Here is a 26,073-nt window from a genome sequence, read left to right on the forward strand (position 1 = left end):
TTGAAACTGGATAACCCCTTTAAGAAATGGTTCCCAGTGAAAGATTTTCAGATTTTTCAGTAAGCAGCACAGCCATCAGTCATTCCCTCCTGCTTTATCACCGAATGCTGCAGAATAACTTAAAGGGGTTTTCTGAGACTTAAATACTAATGACCTATCCTCAGCATAGTTCATCAGTATCTGATAGGTGGGGGTCTGACACCCAGAACCCCCGCCTATCAGCTGTTCGAGATGGCAGTAGCAACTCAGCCTTCTCTCAGCTTTCCCTAGACCATGTGAAATGACGGTGATCGTTCAAGAGAATGAGGCTAAGCGTGATACCAAGCACAGACGCTATACAATGTACGGCGCTGTGCTTGGCGAGCAGGGAGAAGGCCGCAGCGCTCACAGGAGTACCGGTGCCTTCCTAAACAGCTGAATGGCGGGGGTCCCGGGTGTCAGAAACCAACCAATAAGATAATCATGACATATCCGAAAGATAGGCCATTAGTATTTAAGTCTTGGAAAACCCTTTAAAAAGGGGTCTCTCATTCAGAACTTCTAATAACTAGCAGAGAGCAGTTACAAGAAGCTCCTAGATTACAACAGACCTGGGTAACAGTTACTACATAACTACTACTGCAGAAAGCCGGCTGGTAAAGATAATAAACCCGCAGAGAACACAGATACTGTCCAAACAACAGGAAGACACTGCACATAAAGCAAATAAACAGGAGTCTCACTCTAGTTATAGCTGATGAGGCTGGGATCTTTCTGCGGGACTTCTTAACCTTTCGCACTTCTTCATCCTCAAAGTAAAAATCCTAAAAGAAATACAATTTGATGACATAAGTATAAATGTCTGTACATGGATCCCTGTTTTGAGATCTCTGGGTCTAATCAAAACGAAAAATGCAGTAAAATGGGGGAAAGGGAAGAGTTTCCTTAGAAATAAATTATGCTTATGCTTCGGACAGGATCATTTAAAAGAGCTGAAAGAGATCATCTCGGAAAGGATGATGAAGACTCACAGGATCCAGTACTCACCGGCCCATGTAAAGGGTCATCGCTCCCCTCTTGTTCTGATGAGAAGCTTTCATCTTCATCCTCTGAATAATTTTCAATATCTGGGGAACGGTCTAAAGTGAAATAAGAACACGTGTTAACATTAAGATCTTAACTGCTCATTTGCATATGGATTAAAAGTACTTTTTCTAGACAATGAACCAACAGATCACCAAGTGAAAGTTACCATTACATTCATTGGGTCGCATGGGGTGGGCACATCACCACTTCTGCCAGTCACTGGGTGCCACAGCTACGTGACCCGCATCAAATGGGAAGTTGACATGAGGAGACCAGAGGGAGGCAGCAGCAGCCGGGGGTCCGTACTGAAGGTGCCCAGTCCTCCACCGATTTCTGCTTCCAGGTCCTGCTATGACATTACACCACAGGGACATATGACTGCCGCAGACAATCACCAGCTGTAGAAGCCCGGTTGGCTGCAGTGGTCACGTGCACCTGTGTCAGAATGTCATGACTGAATTAGGATGCTGAGATAAAGGGAGGACTGGGTAGCATCAGTACAGGAAATGTTTGGGATTGTTGAGGAGAGAACTGCTATTATGGTTTAAACGGCACCCCCAACATATTACACATTAACGGAATAACCCTTTAAATTAACCAATGAGTATTCATAACTATTTTTAAAATAAGCAATTGAAAACACAGATGTTCAATATTCAGTCATACCAAATAATTTGGCTTTTGGGCCCTCGTGGTCAATTGGCTGACTGGAGAGCGAATGAATATTTATCTCGGCAACAGGCAAAGAAACATCCTTGGCATGGCTATGAAGAGACAAGACAAGGCCACTTTCACTGGGAAACTGCAAAACCTGAAAATAAAAGTGGAAAAGCTGAATATGAGTTTACGGAAAAAAAAATAAAAAAAAAAAAAAAAAAAATATATACACACACACACACACACACACACACACACACACACACACACACACACTCTGCTGAAACTCATAAGAAGCATTTTTTGTTGTTTTTTTAAACATAGCCATCTTCATGTGATCCAATCAAATACTGTTATTGCTTCAGGATGTCTAAGCTTGTAAGACACCTTGGTAGACCTCCAGATATTGCGGCAGTTATTCTGCCTTTCAAGAGCCATAACTTTATATATAGTCATACGAAAGCTTATTTATTATCACTGTGCGCTAAAAATGACATGGCAACCTTATTCTGTGGGGCAGTATGATTACAGTGATAACAAAAATGCTGTCTTTTAAGTTTTGCTACTTACAAAAGGTGTTTTTTTTATTTTGCATCACCATATTCTGACACCGATAATTTTTTAATATTTCCATCTACAGAACTATTTGAGGGCTTGTTTTCGCATGGGAACAATATTGGGGTCCCACTTTTTATTCATTTTTGATGGGGGAGGTAACCAAAAAAGACAGCAAATCGGCAATTTCCTGCACGTGATAAATATTTTTAGATTTTAATAGTTTAAATATTTTGAGATGCAGTAAATATGTTTTTTTATATTGTTAAAGGGGTTGGCCAGTTTCCTATATTTATGACTAGAGTTGAGTGAAGTTCGAGGTTTAAGTGAATTACGTAATGGATTCCGTTCTCACACCTTTAGAATGGAACCCTCAGAGCTGGCCATACACTTGTATTATGCGGCAAGCCGGCACTGAATTACGTGAAGGATACTGTGAGAATGGAATCCATTACGCAATTCACTTAAACCCGATTAAATCCTTTATTTATTACCTATTATCAGGAGAGGTCATCAATATCAGATGGAGGGGTCTGACTCCCAGCACCCCCACAATCAGCTGTTTGAAGGAAAAAGCAATGCTCATAAAAGCACTGCATTCTCTTCACGGTTTACCCGCTCGCCATGGACACTGCAGCAGTGAGCAATGTACTTACGACTCCGTCGTTCCATCCACTTCAAAGGGAAGAAGCAGTTAAAATCCACATGTTCCTTCCCATTGAAGTGAATGGGGGTGGAGGAGCTGCAATTACACCTGCTCACTGCTGCTATGTCGAAGGCGAGTGGGTAAACAGCGAGGATAGGTCATCAATATGGGAAACTGGCTAACCCCTTGAAAAAGGTTTTCTATTATTTAATGCTCTGATCACCATAAATTGCAACAGCATACTATTGCAGTTTACAGTGCATTCAGAAAATCTTCAGATCCTTTCACATGTTATGTTGCGGCCTTCCCATCATCCCGCATTCAATGCCCCATAATAACAAAGTGAAAACAGAATTTTAGTTTTGCAAGTTTATTAGAAAAGAAAAACTAAAATGTTGCCTTAAACGTCAATATTGTTTCTATTTCGAGATCTATACAGCTGCCTTACCTCGGCCATATTGATAACTCCTACAGCCAGGCTTTTATAACCCAGGATAGTCCGGTTCTTGTATCTCTTGCGGCGTTGTAACATGATTTGTAAGCGGTTTGCATTTCTCTTTAAGAAGTGTGGATACTAAGAAGAAGAACAGCAGGCACTTACTTATACACCCCGACATGATAACAGGATTGTAATACTGCAATGACTGACTCCATTATGGAGGACCAGTTCGTTCTCTTCACATGACTGCTTCGAGAAATGCCTCCAGTCATCAAGAAATAACAATTCAGGAACATCTTTTCTAAGAACTTCACGTTGAGCTGTTCCTCTGTTATTCCTACTGAATATTTATGGATAAATAACCGATTGTCACCACCCGCCTTGTCAATAGGCTGTGTCTGTATATATTCCCTGAAAAACTGTTGGAAGAGGTTTACATTCCAATTTAATATACAATCACTAGAAGAACGTTTAAAATAAAATAAAATAAAAACCCGGTATAGCTAGGCAGAGATGTTACTGTGGGCCTAGATGAAACGCCATCTCTCGTTCATTGTAAGACATTGCATTCCGATTGCCCACAGACCAAATAGAATCGTTGCTGCTTTGTAATTGCTAATAGGTGGAACAAGGTCCACTATAAGATACAGTGTATCCAAATAATCAGCCACAAGCCAACTAGGGTGTGTGCTGTGGTGAGGAGGTCCAGCCTTATTAGTGGCGTTCACAGAGCAAAGGGATCCAAATACGGCAGGGGGTAAGGCTTTCACTATATGTACATGAGATATGGTGTATAATTGCAGCTGGCGCAGGTATGCTGTGACCAGAACCGTCACCACTTGGTTGCCTGCCCTATTCTTTCCGAGTGTAATACTACATGGTCAGTACTTAGCAACCATCCAGCCGTCTATGAAACAGTCCAGCAACTGAATGGAGAGACAAACCCACAACAAACACCCAGTTGTCATTTTATTCATACATTTCTAGGAGGCATAACAGAGGAACGGCACAACGTAGAGGTCTCTAAAATACACACTGGAATTGGTGCTCTCCAGGTATGCCAGGACAGCTAGCTTAAAGGGTTTGTGCAAGAATGAAGGGGGGGAGGTTGTAAATGAAAAGAGGACTTACCTGCTTCCCGGGGCCTCCCCACTTCTCCTCCAGGCTTGTAATGCTCTGCTGAGCTCTCTTGATGTCAACATCTGGTTTGACTTAGCCGCAGCCAATCATTGCCTGCAGTGGTGAACAACTGCCCTTACGCCATGTCAAATGGTCACATGATGCAGGGGGATCCGGTCTCCGCCGTGGTCAGTGATGGGCTGCGGCTATGTCAAACCAGATGTTGCCATCAAGGGAGCCCAGCAGAGCATCACAAGCCTGGAGGAGAAGGAGCGGGAAGCCAGCGCCGAAAAGGAGGTAAGTAATGTAAGTAAACTGTCTATATACCCCATTAGGGCATATGGATGTCATAAAGGGAGCTCCCCCACTTGGGACCAGAATGGAGAGCTGATCCCCGTCCATGCAATAAATGGACAGCCATTCATTTGAAATGTGTATGTAGACCCAGCTCTTCTCTTTGGCATAGGAGATGCTGAACTAGCGGTGATTATCTAATGGCAGCTCCATGTTCATTTCAGATAGGGGTCGTCTTCATGGGATAAACAGATTAAAACGAAGAATAGGGAAGAGTAGACATAAATGACAGACTAAATTAAATCCAGTATACTATAAATGCAATGGAAACACAAGCCTATTGGCGCTGACCTGCAGCGAGAACGTTAGCTGCAGCTCAGTCTCTGACACCCCGCTGGTCGGGAGGGAGATTTCATTGGAACGCAGAATTCGTTTTGAGCCCTATGGAAAAAATAAAAATCAATGCTCATTAGTGAGGACCTCGTCAGCAATCCAGACATACTCACTTCATGTAGTAATTGTATTCCCTATGACTCGCCAGGAGTATCTTTCTTGGACTCTGCGGTGCATCGTCCCTAAGTTATTCCTCCTAGAATGTATGTCCTCTGACACTGTCCAGACGGTGCAGGCACACCAGTGGTATTTAGTTAGACATTTCAAGGAAGAGTAACTATCTATACTGTACATCTAAACACAAGCCCTAAACAGGGATGAATTAATAAAATCAGGTTTGTAACACCCTGAAATACTTTTTGCCGTTCACACAGAAGTATGATTTTTCAAAGTTTTTAAAATTGGATTAGGAAGTCTGTTAACCCTTAGATGTCTCACAAGAATAAAAGCAAAGTGGGGGTAAAATGTAAAAATTTGAAGTGAAATAAAAAAAAATCCTGGACAACCCCTTTAAGGAAAAACACTTATAAACCTCAGAGTAGATGAGCCAAAGCTAAATAATCAAACTGCAGTCGTCTCTCAGCAGCCTGAATGCATCATCATTGGTAGTGTCCCCCTCCTAGTGGCTGCCACTGTAGGCACTGTGCCCCCCAATGACACGAGCGAGAAATAAAACGTTATGGCCAGAAAAAAAACTACAAAATTAAGATTAAAATTGCCAATCATCCATAAAAGGGTACATGTAGATCGGTGGAGTCCAACCTCTTGGACACCCGTTGAGCAAAAAAACTAGCAACCCAAACACCTCCAAGATGAATGGATTAACAGGTCAGGCAGCACACTGCCGCTCCATGCATCTCTCCAGGAGTTCCAGAGACAGCAAAGATGAATGGATTGACAGGTCAGGCAGCACACTGCCGTTCCAAGCATTTCTCCAGGAGTTCCAGAGACAGCAGAGTACAGCGCTCAGCAGAGATGAATGGAATGCCAGGTCAGGCAGCACACTGCCGCTCCATGCATCTCTCCAGGAGTTCCACAGACAGCAGAGTACAGCGCTCAGCTATTTCCGGGAACTCCCATAGAGATGAATGGATTGACAGGTCAGGCAGCACACTGCCGCTCCAAGCATTTCTCCAGGAGTTCCAGAGACAGCAGAGTACAGCGCTCAGCTATTTCCGGGAACTCCCATAGAGATGAATGGATTGACAGGTCAGGCAGCACACTGCCGTTCCAAGCATTTCTCCAGGAGTTCCACAGACAGCAGAGTACAGCGCTCAGCTATTTCCGGGAACTCCCATAAAGATGAATGGATCGACAGGTCAGGCAGCACACTGCCGCTCCAAGCATTTCTCCAGGAGTTCCAGAGACAGCAGAGTACAGCGCTCAGCTATTTCCGGGAACTCCCATAGAGATGAATGGATTGACAGGTCAGGCAGCACACTGCCGTTCCAAGCATTTCTCCAGGAGTTCCACAGACAGCAGAGTACAGCTGTCAGCTATTTCCGGGAACTCCCATAAAGATGAATGGATCGACAGGTCATGCAGCACACTGCCGTTCCATGCATCTCTCCAGGAGTTCCACAGACAGCAGAGTACAGCTGTCAGCTATTTCCGGGAAATCCCATAGAGATAAATGGAGCAGCAGTTTGCATGCCTGACCGATCACTACTTTCATTTCAAGGCTAAAAGATGTATCCATTCTTGTAATCCTACAGCTGGGACCCCCACGGATCCAAAAGTTATCCTCTATCCTGTGGGCTTCTCAAAAAGGTTAAACAGTTTATTTCCTAATGGGGGAAGGGGGGACTGAAATATTGCAATTATTAATTAAATCTCCATAAATTACATTTCAGATTGCTGCTGTTCAATGAAGAAAAATATTTGATTTGCTAAAGATTTCCATTTGATACTACGCTGGTGCGGACGAGAGATTCGACAAACATCAAGCAGGTCAAACAGAATCCAAAGATGCTTGCTTGGAACGCCGTCTGCCTCACTGAAGTAGACGGATCCATCAAGCTTTACATTTAAATGCCAAGTTTTGGTATTCAAATGCATACTTCTGCTAGAAGGCCCAGAGAAGGGAACAATTTACCCTACCGTTCTTTCTTACTTTTAGCATGAGAGGAGACAGCTTAGGCTGGGTTCACATCTTTGCTTTTCCAGCGGAGGAACAGACTGCCGGAGTTCCCTGTATGGCACAGCCGGATCCCACCATGCACGGCCAGATCCCCGTTCACTGTAATGTATGCCGGCTTCCAGCTGGACAACAAATGCTGCACGTAGTATACTACCAGCTGGATACAGAGAATGTGACCCCAGCCTTACTGATAAATCACTCCATGCTCATTCATTTTTATGTTGCACTGAGAAAGGTTAGAAAAGTGTGTAAAACAGCTGATAAATGTGATGCGTGTACAATACTAAATATGCCCAATGGTTTTTAGGCCATCATTACGATGCAAACTGCTTGGTGTTTGCTCACTAGGAACGATTACATGGGGTAATGATCGGAAACTGGCCGATATCAGACATGACAGATGATGTATACTACCTGCAGCTTCACCGCAATGACAACAGAGGGTAAATCCTTGTCCAGATCCTTCAGCATAATAAGCTTCCGCAGCGTCAGAGAGAAGAGCCTGGGTGGAAGAAGCGTGCAGTCACCGATCCACAGAAACGCTGTATTCATACATCACAAAAATCTACAACAGTACAACTAAGGAGAACGGCGACCGCCATCTACAGACAGCTGCACCGCTAATGTGGGGGAGGTCATCAAAATGCAGTAGAAATGGTCTTCTGCAATGTCAGAGTCAGGTACGTGTATGTGATTTTAGATGTCTACCTCCAAGACAGAAGGCATAACGACAACAGTGTGAACAGAGCCGTACTCTAATAGCCCTGCGTTCTTGTAGAGGTGTGTTAAGCTATATTTCTGATGCATTTTTTCGTAGGACAGGCCGTCTACCCGCAGCGCTGGCAGGCAGGCCGTATACACAGTGGCCATACGCAGCGCCGGTAGACAGGCCGTATACACAGTGGCCATACGCAGCGCTGGCAGACAGGCCGTATACATAGTGGCCATACGCAGTGCCGGTAGACAGGACGTATATACAGTCGCCATCTGCAGTGCCGGTAGACAGGACGTATATACAGTCGCCATCTGCAGTGCCGGTAGACAGGCCGTATACACAGTGGCCATACGCAGCGTTGGCAGACAGGCCGTATACACAGCGGCCATACGCAGCGCCGGTAGACAGGCCGTATACACAGTGGCCATACGCAGCGCTGGCAGACAGGCCGTATACATAGTGGCCATACGCAGTGCCGGTAGACAGGACGTATATACAGTCGCCATCTGCAGTGCCGGTAGACAGGACGTATATACAGTCGCCATCTGCAGTGCCGGTAGACAGGCCGTATACACAGTGGCCATAAGCAGCGCTGGCAGACAGGCCGTATACACAGCGGCCATACGCAGTGCCGGTAGACAGGACGTATATACAGTCGCCATCTGCAGTGCCGGTAGACAGTCCATACGCAGCGCTCATGGACAATGCACCCTGGTGGGACCTGCGGCTGGCAGACCCTGGGACACACTGCAGACCTCTAGACAATGACAAGAGATGGAAGGGGCAGACCTCCATGAAGGTCACAGCTGCCCTGCACCTTCCGTTATCCACTACCTAGTAAAAGTCGCATGCACTCTTATTATCCGTCACTTTCTATGAGATACATCAAGTCGCACGGGAGTCTCCACAGGGACTACGACTCGCACACGACTTTCAGCAGCAGTACAGCCCTGAGCTGAGGTTACCACATAATGCCACTCTCCCTACAACTCCCGCACATCCAGCCGCAGGAGTGAATGACATCATTGCCCGTGCTTACGTCATACCTGGGTACGCAGGCCGCGCTGCCTCGGTCCGTTTCCCAGGTCGCATACAAGTTCATACGAACCGGACCTCCAGCTGTCGGGGTGGGCCCAGTGACGGGCAAGTCACTACCGAGGGTAGAGCCCCCTGGCGGTGCCACAACAGTGGCCCCCGAGGGCCCCGTTGACAGAGAGCGCTCGGACATGGCGCAAACAGCAGAGCAGACTGAGGCACCAGCCAATCACAGGGTGAGGAAGGACCCTCGTGACAGAGCAAGGCGCGGCCAACCACACAGCGCGTCACTGGACTGCGGGCCTTCCATTGTGCGCACCAATCAGCGCTCTGACACAATGTTTACGGGCGAGGCTTCCTTCCTTGACGTCAGAGCTCCTGTGTCCAATGACCGTGCAGTGTCAGAGCGTGGTCGCTTCACGTCCGCTGTGCCTGGGCAGGAGGCGGGGACGTGCCAGGCTACTGCTGTGCGACAGCTGCTCCCTTCCATACAGAGCCGTGCCGCCCCTTATGAACAGTTTTTTTGTACATTTGTAGTTGAAAGTCATAACTTTTTTCATTTGGTTATGTAAGAAATGCCCCCTTTCCAGTGATACATTAAAGGCTATGTACACCTTTGGGGGCAATTTTGTTAATGATTGCATTGTACTTATTTTGAACTAAAAATCATTGTTTTCAATTGCTCTTTATTAGCAGTGTGGAATCCTTTTTTCTGTACAGAGCTGAGATGCTCTACTAGCAGCCTGTGGATTTTCTGTCATATGGGGAGCAGATGGACTCCTTATCTCTGCTCTTTGATAATATAAACACTCATTAACATTCCTTATCTTACTGATAAGAATGTGGCTTAAAGGATAACTGTTGTATATATTTTTTTGGAGTATTGGATTGTGGTGATTAATATCTCCTTGGTGGCCCTAGTTCAACATTTCACTGTGTAGTCAATTACCCCTTAAAGGGCTTCTGTCACCCCCCACTAAACCTTTTTTTTTTTTTTTGCTTACTTATAATCCCTACACTGCGAATTATGGCTACATGATCTAATTAATCATTTTGGTCCTGTAGATTTTGTTAAAAACATGCTTTAAATATGCAAATTACCTTGCTACCAGCAAGTAGAGCGGCTACTTGCTGGTAGCAGCCGCATCCTCCGATCCTAAAGACGCCCCCTCCGCATTGTGATTGACAGGGTCAGGGAACGGGATCGTTCTCTGCTGGCCCTGCCTGTTTGCATTCAAAATCTGGCGCCTGCGCCGCGGCCGTACCGGTCTTCAATTGGCGCAGGCACACTGAGACGAGGCCGCTCCATCCTCAATGCGCCTGCGCCGGGTGTAGATGTGACGTCATCGGCGCAGGCGTATTGAGGATGGAGCGGCCGCCTCTCAGTGCGCTGCGCCGATTCAAGACAGGTACGGCCGCGGCGCAGGCGCCAGATTTTGAATGCAAACAGGCAGGGCCAGCAGAGAACGATTCCGTTCCCTGGCCCTGTCAATCACAATGCGGAGGGGGCGTCTTTAGGATCGGAGGATGCGGCTGCTACCAGCAAGTAGCCGCCCTACTTGCTGGTAGCAAGGTAATTTGCATATTTAAAGCATGTTTTTAACAAAATCTACAGGACCAAAATAATTAATTAGATCATGTAGCCATAAATCACAGTGTAGGCATTATAAGTAAGCAAAAAAAAAAAAAAGGTTTAGTGGGGGGTGACAGAAGCACTTTAATTCCACAGTTTTGTTCCCTGTACTGCCTACTTTAAGCTTGCTAGGCATGGTCCGTCTATCTGTTGAAGGACGGAGGACGCAGAGCTACGTGCAGGGTCACATTACTGACAGCCTGGGACTGTAAGTAAATGATTAGAGCCAGGTCCTCCCCAGCAGCTGATAACAGTGCCTGGGCTGTGTGCACTTCTCCCTGTCCCTGCACTTGGCAGACGCTCCCTCACTCAGCAGACTGGGACAATGCAGAGTTGAAGCAGAGCAGGGAAGGGAGATCTGCCGTCTGCTCAGTGTATAAATGACAGCAACATGTGGTAAGAGGACCCCTTTGTGCTGCAGGAGATTAACCCTTTAGGGGGGGGCTCTGGTTACTGACACTTTTGGGGGGCTATTGTTACTGGCTAGTGAGGGCAGGCGGGATTAGCCTCAGGGTGAGGCCAGTGGCGGCCATCTTAACTGAATAGTGAAATTGCAGTTTTATGCAGACTGGATGCTAAGGGCTGAATCTTATTAAATATGGGGTGAGTCAGTCTAATGGTAACTGATTATGGAATATCATGTTATTAGTAACTACATATATGAAAATTTAAATTAGGGTCTAAGTGTGACAGTTATCCTTTAACCGCCTCCGGACCGCCTAACGCAGGATCGCGGTCCGGAGGCGGCTGTCCCAGGCACGCGAGATGACGCGTTCAGCCGGCCCGCGCATGCGCATCGGGGGCCGGCAAAAGTTAGAGGGGGGGTCACGTCATCAACTTGCCAGCCAATGATCGTAGCTGGCAAGCTGATGATTTAAAAAAAAAAAACGAATCAGAAGCCATCTAACACATTATATTTATAAATATAAGGTGTTAAATGGCTGCTGTGCTCCTCTGCTGGTCCTTTTCGTCGGTTGGTCCAGGCAGAGGAGCACAGTTCACAGTGAGTAGCCACCAACAGCACACTTAGCCTCAGATCACCCCCCATCACCCCAATTAACCCCTTGATCGCCCCTGTCAATCACTAGTGAAAGGAAAAAAGTGATCAGTGTAAACTGTCACTTTTTTTTTTTTCACTGGAATTGACTGATAGGTTTTAGGATAGTTTAGGCCCCTTGGTTAGGTAGTTTAGCAATCGTTTAGCACCCAGCCCACCGCACCGCAGTCACTTATTCGCTGATTTGCGTATCGCTAATCAGCATTTGTACTTTTATAGTATCTGTAAGTGATCAAAACTGATCACAGTCAGATCTATAATAGTATTAGTGTCACCTTAGCTCGCCTGATCGGTCGTCCACACGTGCGTTCACCCACGCCCGCCCCGCCGCAGTGACAAAAAAGATATATATATTTTTATCACTGCACAATCACTTTCCAAGCGCTGCGGCGATAAAAAAATCAGTTTTGATATTTTTTATCAATCGCAGCGGCCTCCGGTACTTTGCTAGCCTCCCATTTGTAAGACAGGCTTGCTTTTTATCTTGGGTAGTCTCAGGGAATACCCCTAAATTTAGTAGTCCAAATGTCAAACAAGGGGTATTCTTCTGAAGAGGCCTACAGGTTTCTGACCCAGTCGGATGAGGAATGGGAACCCTCATCTGATGAATCTAGCGGGTCAGAATACGAACCTGTAGAAAGCAGTGGCTCTCTGACCCAAAGTTCGGACGAGGAGGCTGAGGTCCCTGATAGCACCAGGCGTACCCGGCCCCGTGTCGCTAGACCACAGGTTGCGCAGGATCTGCTTCAAGAGCAGCAGAGTGGGGCTGGTGCTGTCGGATTACGTGGTGAGGCATACACCAGCAGCCCAGCCCTCCCTAGACCTAGTACCAGCACTGCCGTACAACATGGTGAAGTAGCGAGCACCAGAAGGGCAGTTGAAGCTGGTACGATGGCACGTGCAGTAGTTACCCCGTTGCAGCCACCGCACAGACAGGCCCGTAGACCCACTAGAGTCCCTGAGGTGCTGGCAAACCCTGATTGGCAGTCCCCAACTTCAGCCGCACCATTAGTTCCCCCTTTCACCGCCCAGTCTGGAGTTCGGGTTGAGACAGCTCAGATCGGTTCGGCCCTGGGATTTTTTGAGCTGTTCTTGACTGCAGAGCCTTTGGACATAGTCGTGGCAGAAACAAATCGGTATGTCACTCAATTTATAGCCGCCAACCCAGGAAGCTTTTATGCCCAGCCTTTCCGATGGAAACCAGTCCAAGTTTCCGAATTAAACATTTTTCTGGGCCTTCTCCTCAACATGGGTCTAACCAAAAAGCATGAATTGCGGTTATATTGGTCCACGAACCCAATTCATCACATGCCCATGTTCTCTGCTGCCATGTCCAGGGCACGATTTGAGGCCATCCTGAGTTTCCTGCACTTTAGTGAGAATAGCACCTCTCGTCCCAGAGGCCACCCAGCTTTTGACCGGCTCCACAAAATTCGGCCCCTCATAGACCACTTCAACCAGAAATTTGCAGATTTGTATACCCCTGAGCAAAACATCTGCGTAGACGAGTCCCTGATACATTTTACCGGGCGCCTTGGCTTCAAACAATACATCCCAAGCAAGCGCGCCCGGTATGGGGTCAAATTGTATAAGCTCTGTGAAAGGGCCACAGGCTATACCCATAAATTTCGGATCTATGAGGGTAAAGATCAGACCTTGGAGCCGGTCGGTTGCCCTGACTACCTGGGGAGCAGTGGGAAGACAGTCTGGGACTTGGTGTCACCCTTATTTGGCAAGGGGTACCATCTTTATGTGGACAATTTCTACACAAGTGTGCCCCTCTTCAGGCATTTGTTTCTAGAACAGATTGGCTGCTGTGGCACCGCGCGAACTAGTCACGCAGGCTTCCCCCAACGGCTCGTTACCACCCGTCTTGCAAGGGGGGAGAGGGCTGCCTTGTGTAACGAAGAACTGCTCGCGGTGAAATGGAGAGACAAGCGTGACGTTTACATGCTCTCCTCCATTCACGCAGACACGACAATACAAATAGAACGAGCAACCAGTGTCAATGAAAAGCCCCTCTGTGTCCACGACTATAATTCGCTCATGGGAGGGGTGGACTTCAATGACCAGATGTTGGCTCCGTATTTAGTTTCCCGACGCACCAGATGCTGGTATAAGAAGGTGTCTGTAAATTTAATTAAATTGGCTGCATATAATAGTTTTGTTCTCTACAGTAAGGCTGGGAGAACAGGATCCTTCCTCAAATTTCAGGAAGAGATCATCGAGAACCTCCTGTATCCAGGAGGTTCCGTGGCCCCATCCACCAGTGTAGTGAGCCGTCTACACAAGCGACATTTCCCCAGTGTCGTTGCCGGTACCTCAACCCAACCATCACCCCGAAAAAGATGTGTCTGTAGCAGGAGTGGAATAAGGCGTGACACCCGCTATTTCTGTCCTGACTGCCCTGACCACCCTGCCCTATGCTTTGGGGAGTGTTTCCAGAAGTACCACACACAGGTACACTTAGCATAGGGATCACATCTCACAGGACAGGCACACAGGGCTATTAGGGCCCATTCACACAGAGCTGCTGCAAACCTCTCCTCTCACCTGGGACAAAGTGCATAATGTACTTCGCCACATCTTTGGGCGATTTGCACATTGTCCCATGGGGAAGGAGAGGTTTGTCCTATAAAAGGTAAAAAAAAACAGTATGCTAAAAAGTTAATGTTATGTTCAAAAAGTTAAAGTTTATATGTTCTGTTCAAAACTTATTATAAAGTTAATAAATTTATTGTGTTGCGGCCTGGTTTTTTCTTTTTTGCTTTCCAGGTGGACCAACCGATCGACTAGCTGCAGCACTGATGTGCATTCTCATGCGGCGCTGCAAGACGAGATTTCTCCTCTGCAGTAAAAGATACGTTTGCCGAGGCATATGAGCTGAGGAGGCGGCGGTGTTCATATGCTTTGGCAAACACTTTGTATATATATAAAAAAATATTATAATCCCGGCAATGATTTATTCATCCACATCGATTGATGTGAATGGAGAAATCGGGTTTGCCAGGGCATACGAGCTAAGTGGGTATGGATGTTGGGCAGAGCTCCTATGTCCTGGCAGATGCCTTTCCCCTCCCTTTTTTTTTTTTGGCAGAGATTTTTTCATCCACATTGATCGATGCGAATGAAGAAATCTGTGCCCAGAGGCTGAACGGAAAAAAAAAATCTCATTACCCGTATGCTCAATATAAGGAGAATAGCAGAAACTCCTAATGCTGGCCATACATGTAATGATTGTGGAGACCCTCAAATGCCAGGGCAGTACAAACACCCCACAAATGACCCCATTTTGGAAAGAAGACAGCCCAAGGTATTTGCTGAGGGGCATATTGAGTCCATGAAAGATTGACATTTTTGTCTCAAGTTAGCGGAAAGGGAGACTTTGTGAGAAAAAAAAAAGAAAAAAATCAATTTCCGCTAACTTGTGCCCCAAAATTTTTTTTTCTATGAACTCGGCATGCCCCTCATTGAATACCTTGGGGTGTCTTCTTTCCAAAATGGGGTCACATGTGGGGTATTTATACTGCCCTGGCATTTTAGGGGCCCTAAAGCGTGAGAAGAAGCCTGGGATCCAAATGTCTAAAAATGCCCTCCTAAAAGGAATGTGGGCCGCTTTGCGCATCTAGGCTGCAAAAAAGTGTCACACATGTGGTATCGCCATACTCAAGAGAAGTTGGGCAATGTGTTTTGGGGTGTCATTTTACATATACCCATGCTGGGTGAGATAAATATCTTGGTCAAATGCCAACTTTGTATAAACAAATGGGAAAAGTTGTCTTTTGCAGAGATATTTATCTCACCCAGCATGGGTATATGTAAAATGACACCCCAAAACACATTCCCCAACTTCTCCTGAGTACGGCGATACCACATGTGTGACACTTTCTTGCAGCCTAGGTGGGCAAAGGGGCACACATTCCAAAGAGCACCTTTCGTATTTCACAGGCCATTTTTTACAGATTTTGATTTCAAACTACTTTGCACGCATTTGGGCCCCTAAAATTCCAGGGCAGTATAACTACCCCACAAGTGACCCCATTTTGGAAAGAAGACACCCCAAGGTATTTCATGATGGGCATAGTGAGTTCATGGAAGTTTTTATTTTTTGTCACAAGTTAGTGGAATATGAGACTTTGTAAGGAAAAAAATAAAAATAAAAAATTCATCATTTTCCGCTAACTTGTGACAAAAAATAAATAAAAAATATATGAACTCACTATGCCCATCAGCGAATACCTTAGGGTGTCTACTTTCCGAAATGGGGTCATTTGTGGGTTTTTTCTACTGTCTGGGCATTCTAGAACCTCAGGAAACATGACAGGTGCTCAGAAAGTCAGAGCTGCTTCAAAAAGCGGAAATTCAAATTTTTGTACCATAGTTTTTTAAACGCTATAACTTTTACCCAAACCATTTTCTTTTTTTTTACCCAAACATATTTTTTTTATCAAAGACATGTAGAACAATAAATTTAGCAAAAAAATTATATATGGATGTCGTTTTAAAAAAAATTTTACAACTGAAAGTGAAAAATGTCATTAAAAAAAAATTTGGTTAAATTTCGATTAATAACAAAAAAAAGTAAAAATGTCAGCAGCAATGAAATACCACCAAATGAAAGCTCTATTAGTGAGAAGAAAAAGGAGGTAAAATTAATTTGGGTGGTAAGTTGCATGACCGAGCAATAAACGGTGAAAGTAGTGTAGTGCAGAATTGTAAAAAGTGGTCTGGTCATTAAGGGTTTTTAAGCTAGGGGGGGCTGAGGTGGTTAAAGGGGTTTTCTCAACACGGCGTTTCATACTTGCCTGGTCCCGGCGCGCCATCCTCTTCCTGGTTTCGGCAGGGGGCAGGCACCATCTTCATTGATGTCTTCTCCCGGCCGCACCGCGCGCTGTACGGGAACGCGCACGCCGAGACAGGTTGTATACACACATGGCTCGCTGGCCCTGTCAATCAACAGGAGGAGGGGGGCGTTATTTTGAAAGGAGGATGCAGCGGCTACCAGCAAGTAGACGCCCTACTTGCTGGTAGTGAAGTCATTTGCATATTTTAAAAGCTTTAGCTTTAGCTTTTGATTTTTAGTGAAACCAAGCCACAGAACAAGGTAAGAGCCCTATATAGGGAATAGTCGTCCAATAAGGATTTTAATATGCCCAAAAATGAAAAATGAGTTTTGGGGGGTGACAGAAGCCCTTTAATGTCTATCTATATAGGTCCCAATTCCACCCAGTCCCCTTTGGGCCCAGCAAAACTGAATCCCTCACAGTAGAACGCCTCCTTTAGTTGCCCGCCACAGTAGTGCTGGCCCCTGAATTGTTACTAAAATAAAAAATAACACTCGTCCTGTTCCCCTGGTGAATAGAACACACATGACAGCACCATTGCACTCATCCTAAAAATACAGACAGGTAAGAGCAAGACATGCCACAGCCCTCCCAGGAAGGCAAGACAGCCACCGAACTCCGAGACTGTCCTGCCAGTTCTGGGGCGGTACAAGTACAGATAATGTTGATATCATTTGCAGTCCTATGTAACACCACAGGCAACACAGTGATAAATCTCTAAGTACAGATAATTTAGTAAATGTCCCCTGCAGTCCTATGTAACAGCACAGATAACACAGTGATGGCTCTCTGATTACCGAAAATTTTGTAGCGTTACCTGTAGTGTTGAGCGAACTTGTGTTTTACGTTTGGCGTCTAACGTTTGGGTTATCGAAGAATTGCGTTATGGATTCTAAATTCCGTTATGATCTGTGGTAGCGGAATACATAATGTGATTCTTCGATAACCCAAACTTGAGATGCCGAACTTAAAACACAACTTCACTCAACACTAGTTACCTGCAGTCCTATGTAAAACCACAGATATCACTGTGTAGATCATGTGGTAGTGTTATCTAAGTCTTTAGTGTGCCTCCCTGTGCCTCTCCCACGGGACTCCATGCTGGTGGCTCTGCCTCCTCTTTCTTCTGCTTCTTGCCCTGCACATAACGTCCTGATGCAGCTGCGTCAAGACATAGGAACACTATGGGCCTGGTGATGGTGACACACACACACATACAATAAATATCATCAACATACTTCCTCAATATATATATATATATATACACATATACACACACACACACACACACACACAGAGAGAGTGAGAGAAATACATGCATAGGCATAGACAATAGGTACCTATACACGAAAAGACACACATTTTATAACATATATACACACACACTAGCTGAAGGACTAATTTTTTTTATTTATTAGACATTTTGAGAACCATGTATCATTGTTTTTTCACTTCACATATACTTGCTACTTTGTGTTGGTCTATCACATAAAATCCCAATAAAATACAGTTTGTGGTTGTAACGTGAAAAAATGTGGAAAAAGTTCAAGGGGTATGAATACTTTTTTCTAAGACCATATGCCATTTCAGTGCCCAAAATTTAGTGTCTAGTGTTTGTCAGTGTGAAAAGCATGCCCTCTTATTATTAGGCCTCTTGCACACGGCCGTTGATTCCGTAGCGGTCCCCAATGCACGGGCAACATCCGTGCAGTGGTCGGGACGGATCCAGACCAATTCAACTTGAGGTCCGCGATTCGTCCGTTCTGCAAAAAGATAGAACAAGTTCTATTTTTTTGCTGAACAGAAGCACTACAGAGTGCTTTCGTGGGGTTCCATTCTGTATCTCTGGATTTGCAGACCCATTCAAGTGAATGGGTCCGCATCTGTGATGCAGAATGCACACGGCCGATGCCACGTGTATTGTGGAACCGCTGTATGGAGCCTGCAATACGGCTATGGGAGCACAACGGCCGTGTCCAAGAGGCCTTATGCTGTGCTTCCTGGTTTTAGAAATACCCTACATGTGGCTGTAATCTTTTGCCTGAACGTATGAGAGGGTTTAGGAATATAAGAGCACCATGTGCATTTTGAGGCCCCATGTGGTGATTTACACTGCTCGTGCTGACAACTGTATTGGCTCTAGGGTGAAATAATAAACGGAAGCCCTGAGAAGTGACCCCATTTTATGGTTCAATAAGATTTTATTATTATTATTATTATCTCTTGTACTCATAAAAGAACATCACACATTGCAGTATACAAACCGCGCACAAGGTTACATTGCAACATGCAGTCGTAAACAGCAGTACAGCATCAAAGACAAGGCATACGCACGTATCTATACTTGTATAATCAAACAATCAGCTGACAAAAGTCGGCGGAAACAGAGGCCCTGAAGGGCTTAACAAGGCCTCAAACAAATGATGTAAAGGCCAATAATTCTAGACAATCTTGACATAAAAGGGGGAAGACAGGACGACACACAAAAGGAGGGGAGGGGGAGAAATCGTAGGGCATAACTAGAGAATAGCAAGGTACTATTAAGGAGGGGAATCAGGGAGCACCCCAGATGCCACCCAAACCGAAACAGAAGATCTAAACCTGGACCATGGCTCCCAACTCCGGAGAAACGCCAAAATCTGGTTACGATCAGAGGCACACATCTCTTCTATGTGAAACAGCGCATCCAGAGCTGATGCCCAAGTGATCCTTTTCAATCTCTCGGTTGACTTCCAATTGCGTGGGATAATTTGCCTCATGGCCAGCACAAAGAGCCTCAATGAACCTTTTTTTAACATGCGAAATCCGCCCTGGGAAAATAGATAGCAGAGCGATAGAAGGGGAAAATGCTATGGAGGCCCGGAATAGAAAATTATAAAGTTTGAAGACATCCATCCACAGTGGGTGAAGTCTCGGACAACCCCACCATATATGGGTCATGGTCCCCCTATCACTATGGCATCTCCAACATAGTTCAGAAACCGAGGGGTAGAACCGATGCAATTTCTCCAGTGTCCGATACCATCTGGTAAGTATTTTATAATTGAGTTCTTGTAGATTACACGATATAGAGATCTTATGCGTAAGAAGCAAAGAACGTTTCCATTGATCCCCAGTAAATGTATCACCCAATTCCGTCTCCCAATCAAGCATAAACCTGAGTTTGGGGTAGGAATCTCCAGATTGGCTGCCCTCAGCCTCCTCGGTGTTCAACATGATATAAAGTAAGGAAATAGCATGGCCAGGGGCCGTCTGAGCAACACATAGCTTTTCAAAATCTGTTAGAGATGTGTGGGACTGCAAACCAGGCATCAGAGAACCAACAAAACCCCTGAGCTGAAAATAGAGGAACCATCTTCCGGGAGATGGTGGGAGTATGTGCGATAGGTCCTCAAGAGGGCGTATCCCAGTAGAAGAACAGACGTCCCTCAGTCTGACAGTAGATGTGTGGTTAGTACGAAAGGCGGGTACCTGCCTTAGTCCCACAGGTAAATCTGGATGATCAGTAATCACTGAGAGGGGACCTGGGATCTTAGCCAAATTTAGTATGGTTGCAAACTTTATCCATGAGGCGGCTAAAGTAGGGAGGAGCATATCAGAATGGGCCTGCAGGAGGTTGCATAGGGAGTTAGTGGGCAACCAAAATATGCCTGTTGCGAGGTGGGGATTCGTAACATGTTCAATTTCTACCCACATCTTAGTATTCTTAGGTAAACCTGTCCCTCCCTTTAATTTAGGGCGAGTCAAAAGACTATGGCCAAGCCGGGCTCTGGACTGATTCCACACGAATTGAGAGGCCAAGCGCCGGAGGCGAGTAAAGTAGATCAGGGGGATTTTACACGGAATAGTTTGAAATAAATAAAGCAGGCGCGGTAATATATCCATTTTAAGGGTGTTAATTTTACCAAACCAGGAGATTCGTAGGGGCCGCCATTTTTGAAGGCTCTCTGTAATGGATTTGAGGAGAGGAGTATAATTCAATTTAAATAGGTTTGAGGGGTTGGCAGGTATGTGAACTCCCAAATATTTGATAGAATCTTCCGCCCATTTAAAGGAGAAGGATTGTCCAAGGGATTGCACTTCCCTATGGGGAAGGTTAATATTCAGAATTTCGGACTTGTGTACATTAACTTTGAAGTTACTGAGCCGTCCAAATATACCAAATTCCGTGAGAACGGACGGAAGGCCTATCCTGGGGGACGTAAGGTATAAAAGCAAGTCGTCCGCAAACAACGATAACTTATGTTCGGTTTGACCGATCAGAAAAACTTTGATTGCTGTGTTTGCCCTAAGGGCATTGGCCAGGGACTCCATAGTCAGAATATATAAAAACGGGGACAAGGGACAGCCTTGGCGTGTTCCATTTCTAATCTGAAACGGAGAGGATAGAGTGCCATTGACCCGCACACATGCTGATGGCGTAGAATAAAGAGCCATGATACGCTGGAGCATCTTGACACCCAGGCCTAGGTGGGCTAGGGTTTCAGACAGAAACCTCCAGTCCACCCGGTCAAATGCCTTCTCGGCATCAATCGACAGAAGACATAGAGGTGATTTATATTGTCTAGCTCTGGCTATGAGCCCCAGGGTCTTCAGAGTATTATCACGGGCCTCTCGGCCGGGGACGAATCCCACCTGTTCCTTATGAATACTACCAGGGATGTGTGGGTGCAATCGCATGGCCAATATCTTTGCATACATTTTTAGGTCGACATTAAGAATCGAAATGGGCCTGTAGTTTCCACAAACCGTATGATCTCTACCCGGCTTAGGGATGACTACTACGTGTGCCTGCAGGGCCTGATACGGAAAGGGGCATTCGGCAGAAATAGAATTAAAGGTCACAGCCAAAACTGGAGCTAAGTCCTCTATCAGGACTTTGTAAAAACGGGGGGTGAACCCGTCAGGACCCGGGCATTTTGATATTTTCAGATCTTGGATTGCTGCTTTGATTTCAGATATGGAAAAATCGCTCTCCAGGTCGGACGATGTCTCCGTATCAAAGGGCCTGGGGCCGTGGGAGGCAATGTACTGACGTATGTCCTCCGACGGGGGTGCCGAAGATACGTCTTGGGAGGCCTGCAGGTCGTAAAGGGTGGAGTAATAGTTTTTAAATTCCGTGGAGATCGCTGAAGGGGCATGGACCAAGCCATTTGTGCTTGTATTGATAGCCTGCACGTGTGTCATTGGGGGTTTGGGATGGAGGGCTCTTGCTAACCAACGGCCGCTTTTATCCCCATATTCATAAATACCATGTCTAACTCTATCTCTGGCGCATAAGGATTTCTGATCTAATATCTTTAAGATCTGCTGACGAAGGGAAGAGATGTCCACCCTCAGGGAATCCGCAGGAAACAGCTTATTCCGCTCCTCACTCCGAGAAAGCTCAGAGAAAAGATTGGACAGTTTCAAGGTACGCTCTTTTTTCAACCTTGACCCGTGTAAAAAAAAAGAGGCCGCGTAACACACATTTGAGGGCTTCCCATTTCATCGGTTGAGCAGTAGTGTCGGATTCGTGATTTACAGAGAAATCCGCCACGGCTTTCCTGACGTCAGCCATACACACCCCATCGTTCAGCAGATTGTCGTTAAGCCGCCATGAAGACGCCCTATTTCCTAGCGTGGAACCCTTCAGTAGCCCATATACAGGGGCGTGGTCGGACCACACAATATTGTCTATGGAGCATTTGGGATCAAGGTCAAGAAGCTTCTGTGATATGAAAAGATGGTCCAGCCTGCCGTAACTATTATGACTATGGGAGAAATGGGTGTAATCTCTGATGCCTGGATGCAGGACCCGCCACATGTCCACCAAACCAAGGACACCTAAGTCCTTTTGGATCTGATGTACCGACACCGAGGAGACTGAGGACTTACCAGTGGATGAGTCAAGGGTCGGGTCCATCACTAAGTTAAAGTCGCCGCCTACGATGATCGGGGAACCATCCGCGAATTTAGCCACTTTCCTCAAGACCTTAGTCCGAATGCGGATTGACCCTGGTTGGGGAAATAAACGTTAGCTATTGAAATAACAGATTGGTCAACCGAGATCTTTAGAAAGAAATATCTGCCCAAGTGACCCCATTTTAGAAACTCTTCCTTGCACGGCAATATCAGATGGAGTGAGCATTTTGACGCCAAGGGTAATTAGCTGTGGACCGTGCAAAATTAAAATTTTTCCACAGATATGGCATTTCAGTGCCCAATATGTTGTCATGCTCACCACACTACTTGAATTTATAGGCAGGTTTTACAGGCTACAGAAATTCCATAAACGTGGACGTAAGCTTCTGTATGGGTACATGGCAGGGCTCAGAAGGGAAGGAATGTTTTTCAAGTCCTACATCATATTTGCAGAGCCCCTGGGGTACCCATACAGTACATCCCCACAATAAGTGACCTCATTTTGGAAACTACACCCATCAAGATATTTATCAAGGGGTGAAATATTTTGACACCACAGTTAGTTACAGAAAGTAATGAGCAGGTGACCGTGCAAAATGGAAATTGCAAGTTTTCCATAAATATGGCTAATATGCTGTGCCCATTGTTCGCATACATGTGCCGCAGGTCTCTTCTATTTAAAAAAGTAGACACCCCACGGCTATAGCGCCTGCAGCACACGCGAGCGGGCGCCATGTTTGGGCACCGAACTTCCGCTGTGCCCGATGTGCCATCTGAAATAGACCACACCCCAAGTGGGTACACAAATGCCATAAATGTGGATATAAACTGCTGTTTGGGTACACTGCAGGGTTCAGAAGGGAAATAACACCTTATGGCTTTTGCAGCACAGATTTTGATGGACTGGTTTATGGGCACCATGTTGCTTTCAACCAGCCTCTTAGGTATCAGTACGGCTATTTTCTGACAACTATATTTTTCCCTGACAGAGCTTTGAGAGGGTTTACTTTTGTCCATCTGCAATATTTTGGGGGTACATATGACTTTCTGGTCACTTATGATTTAGTTTTTTGGGAAGCAGGATAATAAAGAGGCTTATTGTGGCATGCACTGTGCGGAAAAAATTACTAACTTTATGCCGCAGGTCAGTACAATAAGAGGGATACAAAATAAAAAAAAAATTTCAAAGTTTTGCTACTTTTACACAAAGCATTGTTGAAACAAAAATCTGATGTTGCTTTTTTTTTTTACAGTGTTCATCTGACAGGGTGGATCATGTGGTATTTCTATAGGGCAGGCCGTTACAGATATGTCGATAACAAATATGTCTATAATTTTTTTAAATTCAGTTTTACATAGAAACATAGAATGTGTCGGCAGGTAAGAACCATTTGGCCCATCTAGTCTGCCATCTACATAATAAAAGCATGTCTTTGCGCACATTTTTGATCAAAATGTTTGGGCCCATCTACCATCGATAAGGTGGCGTCTAACGAACCTACACTATCAGACTTGCCTTTCCTGGGCTTTTGGCTTATAAATTTTAGGGCAATGTAGTATCCAGCTATATCAACCTTGACAGGTGGGCGGGAGTGCACAGTTCAAAAGGGGGCAGCCATTCCCCCAATGTACAATGTAAAAACAAAGTTAGAGGAGCACCTCCAAACAATATGGAAAAGAAGGGTTCAGGTGCACATTCCAACTTAATTCCACGGACCTCCTTCTTCTACATTATCCAAGATGCCATTAAGTTAATAAAAAAATCCATTAAATAACATGGCAATGGGGCATTGTACAACAGGTAGAGACTCTGAGGCTTAGGCCTGTATTACACCGGCCGAGGGTTGGTTACATCATCGCTAACAAGCAATCGTAGGAACGTTTGTTAACGATGATCTGTTTGTTTAAAAGTGCTGCTGATTACCCGTTTATCAGGCAATCGCATCTTTTATACAGGCACAAAAATCGTTTGCCGGTGGCAGATTGTGCTGTCTAATCATGTTCTGCTGCCGGCAAATAATGATTCCATATGGGGACGAGTGATGGCATTAGCAATCCATACTGTGGAGGAGATCGCCAATTGTAACAGGAGTGGTTTCCTTCACTGATGAACAGTTGTAAGGGTACTTTCCCACTAGCGGCAAGGAACTCCGGCAGGCTATTCTGGCGGGTGAACAGCCTGTCTGATCCGTGCTGCAGCTAGTGAACGCATGCCTCCGGACTACCGCTCCAGGGGCATGCGTGCACTAGCGGCAGCACGGATCCGACAGGCTGTTCACCTACATGAACAGCCTGCCGGAGTTCCTTGCAGCTAGTGTGAAACTAGCCTAAGGCTCATCTGCCAGTGTAATTACAGCCGTTACAGTTGAAAGAAAAAGTGAACCCTTTAAAACGCCCTGGATTTCTTCACTGATTACTAATAAAGTGTCGTCTGATTGTTATCCAAGACAAACACAATCTAGTTGTTCCATATCTTATTACCACCGCAAGTAAATATCCACAGTGCAGGAGGAAAATGTGAACCTGTGTTAATGACTTCTCCAAGAGCTAAATTGGCAAGAGGTTTTTTAATTAAGGTGATAAGATTGGAATTGTGGGTTTACAGGCACTTTTCCTGTAACAAAAGTATAGCAAACTATAGGGGTAATTTATTAAGACTGGTGTTTTAGATGCTCGTCTTAATTAATCCCCTGCTCTGGCAGTCGATCGCCGAACTTATCTAGAGGCACTGGCCTCTACATAACTTTGGCGCATCCAGTATGGCTTCGAAATGTAAAACACCTGCCTAGCTGGCCTACATTTAGACCATTTTCTACGCCTTAACCAGGTGTAGAAAATCTGGGCATCACCTGTGCAGGGGTCTCATCTGGGCATCACCCCTGTGCAGGGGTCGCATCTGGGCATCACCCCTCTGCAGGGGTCGCATCTGGGCATCACCCCTGTGCAGGGGTTGCATCTGGGCATCACCCCTGTGCAGGGGTCGCATCTGGGCATCACCCCTGTGCAGGGGTCGCATCTGGGCATCACCCCTGTGCAGGGGTCGCATCTGGGCATCACCCCTGTGCAGGGGTCGCATCTGGGCATCACCCCTGTGCAGGGGTCGCATCTGGGCATCACCCCTGTGCAGGGGTCGCATCTGGGCATCACTACTGTGAAGGGGCACATCTCTGGGCATTACTACTGTGAAGGGGGAACATCTCTGGGCATTACTACTGTGAAGGGGGCACATCTCTGGGCATTACTACTGTGAAGGGGGCACATCTCTGGGCATTACTACTGTGAAGGTGGCACATCTCTGGGCATTACTACTGTGAAGGGGGCACATCTCTGGGCATTACTACTGTGAAGGGGGAACATCTCTGGAAATAGCAAGACTAACAAGTGGAATGCAGGAAACTCTCTCTAGAAATGCCTTGTGGTGCATTATTATGAGTCCTCTCTCCCTCATTAATATTGCAAAGCGTGTTATGAGGAGCAATCCAGGCGGCCCACATGGGCACCAGACATAGTGATCACATATTAATAAATAGGCTCGGGTCCAATCACTTCCACCACTACCACACCTCGCCAGTCACAT

At 45.8% G+C, this 26,073-nt stretch overlaps 1 protein-coding gene across 2 annotated transcripts in view; it reads right to left on the reverse strand.

Annotated features, from left to right (window-relative positions):
• PACS1 (phosphofurin acidic cluster sorting protein 1) overlaps positions 1–9,339 on the reverse strand; it is a 91,656-nt gene extending 82,317 nt beyond the window's left edge. The window contains exons 1-7 of one of the 2 annotated variants that reach the window (XM_044271074.1): positions 9,070–9,339; positions 7,723–7,810; positions 5,127–5,216; positions 3,372–3,497; positions 1,732–1,876; positions 1,027–1,118; positions 723–803 (exon numbers count right to left, since the gene is read on the reverse strand). In XM_044271074.1, the coding sequence (XP_044127009.1) occupies positions 723–803; positions 1,027–1,118; positions 1,732–1,876; positions 3,372–3,497; positions 5,127–5,216; positions 7,723–7,810; positions 9,070–9,251 (804 nt within the window). In that variant the 5' untranslated portion in view covers positions 9,252–9,339. The remainder of the gene's footprint in view (positions 1–722; positions 804–1,026; positions 1,119–1,731; positions 1,877–3,371; positions 3,498–5,126; positions 5,217–7,722; positions 7,811–9,069) is intronic. The other variant, XM_044271073.1, reaches the window with a different exon arrangement.
• Positions 9,340–26,073: the final 16,734 nt, after the last annotated feature.

The sequence above is a fragment of the Bufo gargarizans genome, chromosome 10 (assembly GCF_014858855.1).
Source record: "Bufo gargarizans isolate SCDJY-AF-19 chromosome 10, ASM1485885v1, whole genome shotgun sequence".
Classification (NCBI taxonomy): domain Eukaryota; kingdom Metazoa; phylum Chordata; class Amphibia; order Anura; family Bufonidae; genus Bufo; species Bufo gargarizans.